The sequence below is a fragment of the Podarcis cretensis genome, assembly GCF_951804945.1.
Source record: "Podarcis cretensis genome assembly, chromosome: 6".
Lineage (NCBI taxonomy): Eukaryota > Metazoa > Chordata > Lepidosauria > Squamata > Lacertidae > Podarcis > Podarcis cretensis.
In genome coordinates, this window is record NC_137175.1 from 14,263,682 (window position 1) to 14,275,862 (window position 12,181).

Sequence of the window (12,181 nt, forward strand, 5' to 3'; positions counted from 1 at the left end):
CTATTCCTCAGCCTCTGTGGGCCTGAGGTGTTTGAGACGGCCCGAGCATTGGTTGCGCCTGAAGCAGTCCAGGCAACACCATGGGACACGATCCAAGAGAAGCTCCGCAACCACTACGCACCAAAGCCGTCCAAGATTGCTGCCCGCCATGCGTTCTACCACCGGAACCAGGCAGAGGGGGAGTCAATCAACAACTACACCACCGCCCTGCGACAGGCTGCAATGCACTGTGAGTTCCAAGACTTAGACAATGCCCTGATGGATCGAATCATCTGCGGGGTCCGGGACATCCATCTGCAATGGCGTCTCCTCGCCAAGCCAGACCTCACGCTACAGAAAGCCATTGAGGAGGCTGTGGCCTCAGAAGCTGCTGAACGCTCCGCCCAGGAGATCCGCAAGTCCAGCAGCCCGCGTCTTGATAGGAAGCCAGTTCCGGTGCATCATGAAGAGGCCAGCAGTGATGAGGCATCCTCCAGTGAAGACGATGACGTGCACCAGACAAAGCGGGAGCGCAGGAAGTTCCAACAGAAGTCCAAGGGCCAACCAGAATGTGCCGGCTGCGGAGGCAACCATTCCCGTGCCCAGTGTCGATTCAGAGACGCCATCTGTAGGAAGTGTTCCAGAAGGGGCCACATCGCTAAGGTCTGCCGATCGGCTCCGTCTGGCTCCAGAAGAGACACTTACAGATGGCGAGGCTCCACCTACACCTCCCTCGCAAACTGCCAGCGTGGAGCCAAACCAAGCCACTTCAGAGGGTCTGCCAGACTTACCACAGACTCAGACCACTCCACTTGCGGAGGCTCCACCCACAGCAGCGGATCCAGGGGATTTGGTTTCAACGCCACCTAGGGTCGCACCACAGCCTCAGCAAGAACTGTGTGGCCCTCTGGACTTGGCTACCAGTCCCCGGCGGTCTGGCAGAGTTTCCAAGCACCCAACTTATTTAAAGGACTATGTTGTTGGACATGTATCACTGTTGGTCTAAGTATGGGAAATGTAACCAATATGCTTTTGTGCCTAATTGAACCATTACACATGCTGTATATAAGGAAACCATTACGATTGTAACTAACGCCTTATCTCAGTGGGGAGGGGTGTTATGTAGTGAAGTTTCACCCTGGGCCAACAGGGGGATACTGTAGATAGTTTTCACTCAGGTCTGTAGATAGTTTTCACTCAGGTCCACGTCAGTTATTTTAGGCGGGAAACTCTGGGTTGTTGTTGCTACAATGTTGACAGCCGGCTGCCTATAAAAGCAGGCCGGCTGAGCTGTTTGCTAGGCACTTCTATTCCAGGTTACAAAATAAAGAGCTGCTTTGGAGAAATTGCTGTGTCGTCTGCTATGTCAACCCACAACATAACAAAATAGGCTTCAAACATTTTTTTAATTCCAGTTTTGTTGTTGCATATTTCCCAGTCCTGCTATGTGACTCTAACCTGGGTTGACAGATTGTCTACCTCTAGTTTGGCTATTGGGCAAGCAGATGTTAAACCGACAAACTCAGAAGCCATATATTAAACCATTATGGTTGCACAGCAACAAGTAACAACCCAATCCACTCATTACAATTGTGGGTGGCTCGGGGAGAATATATTTCAGCTGAACAAAGAACAAGGAAGAAATGGCTGGCGGATTGTGCCACACAAATGTTGAGGTAACGTGCAAACCAATAGCTGTGACCCTTGATCCTTGGACTGATCTAGCAGCACTCTATAAACAAAAAATGCTCTAAAAAATGCCTTATTCTAAAAGCAGGTTCTGAAATTCACTGCTAGCATTCTGCCACCCATTACCATCAATATGGGGATGTCCAAAATTAAGGAAGAGTTACCAGCAATATCACATTTATTTTATAATGCAGAATGCTGCAGTCTGGCTTTTGGACGAAGCATCTCTGTATCAACATACAGTGGTACTTCTGGTTGTGAACGGGATCCATTCCGGAGGCCCGTTTGCAACATGAGCAGAACGCAACCCGCATCTGTGCATGCGCAGGTCGCAATTTGCTGCGCATGCGCGTAATGTCATTTTGCACATCTGCACATGTGCGAGCGGCAAAACCTGGAAATAACCCTTTCCGGTACTTCCGGGTTGTCGCAGTACGCAACCTGAAGCAAACGTAACATGAGGTATGACTGTACTGGCTGCCAGTATGTTGCTGAACTAAATTCAAGGTACTACTGTTAGTGTAGAGAGCTAGCCCTCAACAACCCAGGACCACGTTACCTGAAGGACTGCCTTGCCAGATCAGATTATACAGCAGCTAGATCCTTGTGATCATCTGGGGAAGCCCTCCTGACCATCTGACAGTTATCACATATTGATTCAGTTTCTACACAAAGGAAGGCGTTGAGTGCAAATTAAGGTTTCTAGTGTAATGGAACAAGTATTCTAGAAGACTGTTCTCAGTCTCGCTGAAATCACAGGCACCCACAACTCTGCCGAAAACTTGTCTGTTTCGCCAAGCATTTTTAGAGAATTAATTTGATTCAGTGTTGGGTCATTTGTTCGGTATTTTACAGTTGCATAACTTTACGATGTCTTATGAGTTCGGGGCTTTTTTGTGTGTGTTTTTAATGACTTGGCAATTTAGAAATGCTCTTATGAGTAAATAAATGAATAAATAAGGAAGCTACTTTTCTGGGCACTGCCCATCTTTTTTAAAAAAGCTCACAGTACAAAAAAGAAATAAGCAATAAAATACAGCATAAACCATGCAAAAATAACAAAACTCATCCAATATCTGCTTCTTTGCATAGGAACTGACCTGGACCCTGCAATCATCATCTGATGCCCTTCTTCGTATAGCTCCCCCATGAGAGGTCCAGAGGGCAGCAAGGCGAGAACAGGCCTTTTCTGTGACAGCTCTCTATTTTTGGAATGCTCCCTTGCTGTGGGTTAAACCACAGAGCCTAGGGCTTGCCGATCAGAAGGTCGGCGGTTCGAATCCCCGCGACGGGGTGAGCTCCCGTTGCTCGGTCCCTGCTCCTGCCAACCTAGCAATTCGAAAGCACGTCAAAGTGCAAGTAGATAAATAGGTACTGCTCCGGCGGGAAGGTAAAAGGCATTTCCGTGTGCTGCTCTGGTTCACCAGAAGTGGCTTAGTCATGCTGGCCACATGACCCAGAAGCTGTGCGCCAGCTCCCTTGGCCAATAAAGCGAGATGAGCACCGCAACCCCAGAGTTGGTCATGACTGGACCTAATGGTCAGGGGTCCCTTTACCTTTACCTATTGTGTGTTTAATCCCAGTGCTAAAGGTAGGACACTGAGAGGCCCAGCCAAATTGGTCTTCCTAATGACCCCCATGGGGGTGGCCAAGGTACAGAGAGGGGCAAGAACTCTCTTAAGGAACTCCAGGTACGTCACAGAAATCTAAATGGCAAATTAATCAACCTCACCCTTGTTGCTTTTATTTCAAAAAAGGTTGCACTTCCCCCCAAGTACAGGAACAGAGAAAGGCAGCTTATGTCGACTCAACTAGCCCATCTAGCTCAGCACTGTCTTTACTGACTAGCAGCTGCACTCCAGGGTTTCAATAAATTATTATTATTATTATTATTATTATTATTATTATTATTATTATTTCAGATGAGTGGGGCATTCCCAGCCCTATCTGGAGATGGCAGGGATTGAACCTGTGACCTTGTGCACATGAGAAGCAGATGCTCTGCCACTGAGCTATGGGCCTTAATGTTAGAACTATACAAATACCCTTCATGGCACATCTTACGTTAGATAGAGTCCTAGAGTCCTATTCTGAGCTTTCCCAGCTTTGGGAAGAAGGCTGTAAGACCCTGTCACACGGGCTCCTGTTTACCTGCCTTTGGGAGGGCAGGGAGAAGACTGGGTGAACATCAAATTTTGGCCTTGCACAGGACGTCATAGTACCCAAGTCTGTCACTGGTGATGGGATCTGGAGTCCAACTGCCAGGCCACAGGCTCCCCGCCCCAGTTTTAGAAGCTTAAGCATTTTTGTGCAATCTAATCTATTCTAATTGCCCTATTTTTGTCCCATCTCTACTAAATGCTCCTCGTTTGGCAGAGCAAACACACAATTGCCTGCAATGCTCCAAATTTAGAACACGCCGACTCACCGTAGACGTATATAATGACCTCGCTTCTCATTTCTGATCCATTTCCTCATAGTTCTCAGCTCTGCTTTGGACAGACTAGGCAGGACTGTGGGTCCCAAACTCATTGCCAATAAAAAGGACCGCAAAGAACCCACATTACAAATCTTTTCCCTTTTTTAAAGTGGTTTCATAAGTGCAAGAAAGCACTGTTGTGAAAGCTGCTCCTTTTCTGAACCACCAGGAGACCCCAATCACAGTGAAGTAGGAAGGAGGGCAACCTGCAACACTGAGAAACTGTGCGGGCAAAGGTGGCAGCAATGTGGCAAAGCAGCTGCCTTGCAAGCCGGAAGTGTCAGGTTTAAGCCAGGTGAGACTGGGAGGCAGCCATGCCGGAAATCCCAGAGAGCCATTGCTACTCAGTGTGGACAGTGCTGAGACACAGAAAACAATGGTCTGAGTCAGAATAAGGGTTCCTATGTTTCCACACAGAGGCTGATCTCCGTGATTTGCCTTGTGTGGATTCTTATTCCAATTGTCCTCTACTGACTGGGGTTTCTTACTTGAGTCACGACTTATGCACCTGATCTTGAGTCATGACTTATGGAGTTTGGATTTGATATCCTGCCTTTCACTCCCTTTTAAGGAGTCTCAAAGCGGCTAACATTCTCCTTTCCCTTCCTCCTCCACAACAAACACTCTGTGAGGTGAGTGGGGCTGAGAGACTTCAGAGAAGTGTGACTGGCCCAAGGTCACCCGGCAGCTGCATGTGGAGGAGCGAGGAAGCAAACCCGGTTCCCGAGATTACAAGTCCACCGCTCTTAACCACTACACCACACTGGCTCTTAACCACTACACCACACTGACTTATGCACCTGATCCACCCTTGGAACACTGATGAAAGGCGGCCTTCTTATTTAAGTGATTGATGTGTGCTGTGTGTGGTTGTGTGTGTGTACAGTCATACCTTGGATTCCCTCTGGATGTCTTTGGACCCCAGCTCTCATCCCCCCTGACCTGTAGCTACTGATTTTCAGCGTGCTTTCCAAAGTCACTCCCCAAATGACCCGAGACAGCTCAGCAATCTGATGATGCTGATAAGACACAAGAGCCACTTATTTCTTTTTAATTAGCTATGTGGATCCCACAGAGCAGGGAATTGCCAGATGGAGCAAAGAAGAAGAAGAAGAAGAAGAAAAAGAAAAAGAAGAAGAAGAAGAAACAACCGAGGAAGAATTTCAAACCACAGACGGGTTTAAGTAAATAGAAACGAATTGTTTCAAAAAAGCTCCAAATGTAAACCACATTCCCTTCGTGGAAGTCAGACCCCTCAGAGTTCCTTACAAGTTAGCTTCTTAAGTCGATTACAGAATTCAGTCCACAGATGTGGCTTTTTAAGCAGGGAGAGAATAACATGGAAGGAGCAGGAAGGAGCATGCATGAACTGGGCTGATAACACATGACTAATCCATTCCTAAAACGCATCAACATGAAAGTTAAGGGCCATTCTTCATGCTGGTAGCACTGAACCAGAATATTTCTGAAGAAGCAGCCCTGGCTGAACACACTGAAACTATTGGACAAGATGTGTCTGAATCATGAGAACATGAGAACAGAGCCTTGCTGGGTCAGACAGATGACCTGTCTAGACCAGCATTCTCACACATACTGGTAAATCAGGGAAAGCTACAAGCTGCATTTTATGGATCGCTCAGATGAGTTGATCTGAGCTACATAAACACAAGCCCACACATTCTTCTGCTTTTTATTACAGCAGAAAACACAGTGAGGAGTAATTTCAACATGCTTGGTCTCCTCCTCGTTTGGCTTCCCCTTTTCTGTACTTCCCTTTCGGATCTTTCCCTCGAAGCTAGATTAATCCAAATAACGCTTAGCATTTAGAATGACATTTTCCCGAGTTCTCAGAACACTTCACCAAGCATTATCTCAGCAACCTTTTACGGCAGCTTCACAACGCGGGACGCTGCTGTGGCCCCCACATTGCAAAAGTGGGAGGGGTGCTCTGAGGCTGAGGGAAGTTGCTTGCCATTTATAAAGAGCTCCTGCCTGAGGTACAAACTATGGCTTTCCTGGCTCAGTGTCTGCACTCAACCTCAATACCAGTTCCTCTTCCGGGCATATTAATGGCTTTATCAAAGAGTCGCTCCACAAGGGGTACATTCACACATGGGAAATACTGAATTAGATTTCCTGGCTACAATGCTAGTGTTTCCGTCCTGTTTGCTAACATTTCTTTCATATTGCAGTACAGAGCTGTGGCTTTTTTTACCAATACAGTGGTACCTCAGGTTAAGTACTTAATTCGTTCCGGAGGGTCCGTACTTAACCTGAAACTGTTCTTAACCTGAAGCACCACTTTAGCTAATGGGGCCTCCTGCTGCCGCCGCGCCGCCAGAGCACAATTTCTGTTCTCATTCTGAAGCAAAGTTCTTAACCTGAAGCACTATTTCTGGGTTAGCAGAGTCTGTAACCTGAAGCGTATGTAACCTGAAACATATGTAACCCGAGGTACCACTGTATTACCAGCGTGTCACACTAAATTTCATTCACACCAGTGGCCAACGATGAACATCACTGAGCAGCATCACTACTTTCCCACTCTTTCTGCACATGCACACTTCTGATCCCTCATGAAAACAGCAAGGAAAAAAGTGTATACCACTCCAAATTTCATCAATTTACTCCTGTGATTTTCTGGTTCATGGAGTTGCAAACGGATTATTTCTGGAACCAGTTAACACAGAAACGAGTGTTAAAGATTTTTGTCATTTTTTAAAAAATGTACTGGTATGTATTTTGTGTATTTGTATTTTCATTTGTATTTTTCAATGCTCTGTATTTTGATGTTTTGAATGTCTGCATAGCTCATTGTGGGAAAGTGGCATACAAATCAACTGAATCAATTCCACTGTATCCCACTAGATTTCTGCAAGTAGCTTTTACATCACCACTCCCTGGGCTCTGAGACGTCTCCTCTTGGGGGTTCTGCAGCTGGTTCTCCTACCATTATTCTGTGTCCAACCATCCATGACATGATGCTGGCTGGTCTTCAACTCTGAATCTAACTTGCATTAGAAATGCTGAATGCTATATACATATTGGAAATAAATATATAATCCCTCATAATTGTCCATGCTTGTTGCTAGAATTGAGGGGAACTGAGAGTCCCACAGCTCCTGCAGAACCACAGGTTTCCCACTGCAGCGTTGGACTACGACTGGGGAGATTATGGTTCAAAACTCCACCCACCACGAAGCTCACTGGGTGATTGTGGAGCACTCCTTCTTGCTCAGCCTAACCTACCTTACAAGGCTGTTGTGAGCATAAAATGAAGAGATTCAGCACCTTGGCCTTTGTAGTACAGAAATATAAAGACAGTACAGAAATGGAAAGACCCCCTCTTCCCATATGAACCTACCCTGAACCTGAGATCATCTTCTGAGGCCCTTCTTCATGTGCCTCCTCCTCAAGAGGTCCGGAGGGTGGCAACGCAAGAGCAGGGCCTTCTCTGCAGTGGCTCCCCGTCTGTGGAATGCTCTCCCCAGGGACGTTTGCCTGGTGCCTTCATTATACACCTTTAGGCACCAGGCAAAAACATTCCTTTTTAACCAGGCCTTTGGCTGGTTGACCTGATGGACATCCTATACCCTTTTAAAATGTGGCTCTTGTTTGGAAGGAAGGTTGGCTCTTGTTAGAAGATAACTAGAGCAGGAGAAACCTGAAATGTGTATGGCCACCAGGGTTTGGTTGGCAAAATAAGAGAAGTGAGAAAGGTAAAGATAGGACAGAGTGAGACAGTCATAATCCTCCGTCCCGAGGAAGGGAGGGCAAGGAGAAGTGGTCTCCTGCGTTACACTGTGGCCTGCAGGTGGAAAGCCGCAGCTGAGTCTGGGGTTTCTGGTAACTCTTGCAAAGAGTTTGGAATCATAGTGCTTTAAATATATGGGGTGAATGTGGCCCTTAACACCCTTGTTTTATAGAGCTTTCTGGAAGGGCCAGTGGCAGCCCACGGTAAAACAGCCAGTTGCAACCGAGAAGCAAAGAATGTTCCACACATGGGACACGGGGTCTGCGTCGGCGCTGTGATGCACAGCAGAGGTTCTAGCAAAACTTTAAGTAGCTGTAAGGTTCCTCAGAAGGGACAATTGTGCAGGGCAATTCAAAAGTGGGAGGGAAATCTTCTGGTGTCAGTGGTGAGCAGAGCCAGAGGCTAAGCTAAGTGGAGAAAAATATGCAATCTTTCATTTGCACAGAAGGCTAGTCTGCTCTTTTCCTCCATCCAGGCATGCAAAGACAAATTCCAGCCAGGCAAAAGCGCTAGCTCAGCTGGTAGGACATGAGTCTCTTAATCTCAGGGTTGTGGGTTAGAACCCCACAACCTCTTCACACTTCCTAATCGAAACACTTCCTAATCGAGAGGAGGACGCCATTTTCCTTTGCCACGTTCCCAGTAACCCTTTTGATTCAGAAGCAGGCATGCCAAATAAGCATAACTTTACCAAACAAAACCTGAATGGAAGAAATACACCTTGTTCCACGAAGCTATGGACAGGCCTCTGGAATTTATTGGACGACCGTTCCCATCACCCTCGCTACCAAGGCCCATGATCAGCACAGCGCAAAGAACACAATTCACAATCCCATCTATTTTCCTTTTTAGCATCTCAAAATACATTATCTTGATTTTTAATCTTATTTTTTTTGCCAAGACAGCCTTAAGCTTGCAATATTTTTAGCTGCTATCCTGAATCAGCTGATACCTTGTGGCAGTCATCCCTGCCACATTCCAGACAGGGCATCATAAAACGAACCTGTGCCCCCAGGGCTCAGCCACCATCACGACTCCATGAGCTCCAGCTTCCCCCCGATATGTAAGCAGCCTATCAGCGAACGGAGGATCCCTGGCAAAACAGGACTTTCCTCCCTTTTCCTTCCTCCGCATGTACACCTCCCAAAATCTGCTCCAGTGGGTTGAGGGGAGCCCCAAGAACAGATTTAGGGGCACATGGGGTAGAAAAGGGGAGGACATTCTGCTGCACAAGTGGAAATCCATGCAATGATAGGATCAGTGTTAGAAATGATAGGATCAGCGTTTTGCGGCCGACGTGGGTCCAATTGTGACCACATGGAGATCTCTGGAAGCCAGGTTGGTGACTGACATCTCCACCTGGCTGGCCCCTCCAGCTTTCTCAAGAAGGTAAGCAGAAGAGTTTATTTATCGCATTTCTATTCCACTTCTTTCTCCAAGGAGCACATAGTTCATCCCCCCATCCTCGGTTAATCCCTATAACAACCCTGTGAGGTAGGTTAAGAGGCTGTGGCTAGTCAGACACTCTATCCACTATACCGCACTGGCTTCCTAGAGTACTTCAGCTATGGGGCAGCTACGTATATCTGTCTTTTCAGTGCCAGGTAAAGACCTTCCTCTTCTCCTAGTCCTTGGATGGTTAATTTGTATGTTCTGCTGAGAATTTTACTGGTTTGCTTTTATACAGTTGGAGAGAGACCCAGCATGGTGTAGGGGTTAGAGACACAGGAGTAGGAGAGCAGCGTTCAAACCCTACTCAGCTGTGAAGCTCACTGGGTAACCCCTATTTGGGGAAATACTGAATTAGACCCACTTACTATATATAGACACCCTCTCATTGCTTTGATTTGCTGGCACGCCTAACTAGAGCATGTTTCTCTTGCAAACACTCAAAACTTCTTTCTTTCTTTTTTGCAAAAAATAGTTAAAGCTATGGTTTTCCCAGTAGTGATGTATGGAAGTGAGAGCTGGACCATAAAGAAGGCTGATTGCTGAAGAATTGATGCTTTTGAATTATGGTGCTGGAGGAGACTCTTGAGAGTCCCATGGACTGCAAGAAGATCAAACCTCTCCATTCTTAAGAAAATCAGCCCTGAGTGCTTACTGGAAGGACAGATCCTGAAGCTGAGGCTCCAATACTTTGGCCACCTCATGAGAAGAGAAGACTCCCTGGAAAAGACCCTGATGTTGGGAAAGATGGAGGGCACAAGGAGAAGGGGACGACAGAGGATGAGATGGTTGGACAGCGTTCTCTAAGCTACCAACATGAGTTTGACCAAACTGCGGGAGGCAGTGGAAGACAGGAGTGCCTGGCGTGCTCTGGTCCATGGGGTCACGAAGAATCAGACACGACTAAACGACTAAACAACAACAACTAATATAGTTTATAGCAGGGATGAAAATGAATACAATGCACAGACTTCAGCAATGTGGATTTGGGGCAGTGATCCTTAATGTGGGAATATGGTTGCAATATGTACACAGAAATGCCCCGATTTTCATCGCAGGGCCTGCGATTCTGGTTGTGAATATTACAACGTCACTCCTGTTCTAAACGGCACTCTCTTATTCTGGAAACCCCCAGAACTAAACCTGTATCATAAAAAAATAATAATTGCAGCTTCCTCCCACTTATCAAACCACACCAACCGTGAATCAGCCTTTGTTTCTGTCTGGGAAATAATGAAAGCGATTAAGCTTAATTCCCCTTCTTGTAGGCAACTGTTGTGGTTCAGAACACATTAAATACTAAATGTAAAATTAGTACAAAGTGCTTTATAATATTCCACCCCCCTTATCCTTTGTCTCAACAACGATATCATATCCTGAGTTGTAGACACCACAGCTTTACCCCCAGCCACATGAACCTACTAATACAAGTTTGTGGCATCTGTGGATTTAACAACAACAACAACAACAACAACCATATAGACACCCCCTCTCAGTGCTCTGATTTGCCAGCACACCTAACTAGAGCATGTTTCTCATGCAAACACCCAAAACTCTTCTTTCTTTTTTTGCAAAAGGAGAGTCAATAGGAAAGTGTTTCTTGGCTCTCAGTTTAAGCCCATTACAGAAAAAGACAGAGAAAACTCAGGTTTTTAAAAGCAGCAACAACTACAGTCATCCTCGCATATCTGTCATCATCCGGCTGCGTTGCTAAATCCAGCTTTTAAAATATATATATATATGCAGAGATAACTAATCATTTGAAGACGGGGGAGGGGGGGGAATAACCATGTTGCAACAGCGGACCATCTGGCTCCAAACTTTCAGCCACAAGGAGAAGACAGCTCCTTCGGGATCTATGCATTGATCTTGAGGTTGGGGGGGGGGTTCTTTGGGGGCGGGGGTTTAAAGACTAGCAGCAGCACTAACTCCACGTCGACCACAACAAAAGACAAGAGCAACAACAGCAACCCAAAGGACTTTTTGCACAAAACCTCCAAGCCAGAACTTTTCTGCCAAACGGCGCCGAAGGGGTGGCTGGGGGAGGCGGGGAGGAACCCAAACACAACAGATTAGGAGTGTGAAACCCAAATACAGACCGTAGAGGGAGCTTGCTGCCGCCGCTTATGAACACAGCCTTTCAAAGCTCGGACCCGCCAAGCAAGGGAACAAGACGCCGATTCTCTTGCAAAAAAACAGAAAGCAGGCAAGCGGCTTGCTGCTGGCAGACACCACATTTGCAGCCTTGCAGGGGAAAATAAAAAATCTCGCCCACCGCGCCCCGCAGACAGACACACAGACACACAGACACACAGACACACACACAGGCACGTTGGCCCCGCCAAGCCCCCCCCCGAACTTACCCAACAAAAGCAGCCGGTGCGTCTGCTTGTATTGCCTCTTCTCGGCTTTGAGCGACTTGTCGATGCTTTTGCTCCTCTTGATGTCCGCTTTCTCTTTGGCCTTGATGTCCTGCTTCAGCTTGACCGCTATCGCCGCCGCCGGACCCTCGCCGCGGTCCACCACCTCCACTTCCACGTTGCCGTAGGAGGGGATGGGCAGGTGGTCCCCGCCGGGCCGGAGGCTGTAGCACATCCCCATGCTGCTGGAGGAGCAGGAAGAAGAAGAGGACGGGGTGGGACCCGGGAGACCCCCGGACCGGACACGATGCGCGGTGCGCGCCCCCCGAGCCGAGGGATGGGACTGGAAGGCGGGGGGGGGGGCGGGGGAGTCTGGGTGAGTTTTCTCCCCTCCTCCTCCTCCTCCTCCTCTTCACTTTCTCACTCCTACGGTGTTTTTCTTTAAAATGACCCAGGCCAATTCTGGGTGGG

The 12,181-nt window shown here is 47.3% G+C and overlaps 1 protein-coding gene across 2 annotated transcripts in view; it reads right to left on the reverse strand.

The window, feature by feature from the left end:
* Positions 1 to 11,966, reverse strand: part of GNAS (GNAS complex locus) — a 179,131-nt gene extending 167,165 nt beyond the window's left edge. For both annotated transcript variants that reach the window (XM_079979689.1, XM_079979688.1), the window contains exon 1: positions 11,714 to 11,966. In XM_079979689.1, coding sequence (XP_079835815.1) covers positions 11,714 to 11,951 — 238 coding nt within the window. In that variant the 5' untranslated portion in view covers positions 11,952 to 11,966. The remainder of the gene's footprint in view (positions 1 to 11,713) is intronic.
* Between the last annotated feature and the right edge of the window lie 215 nt (positions 11,967 to 12,181).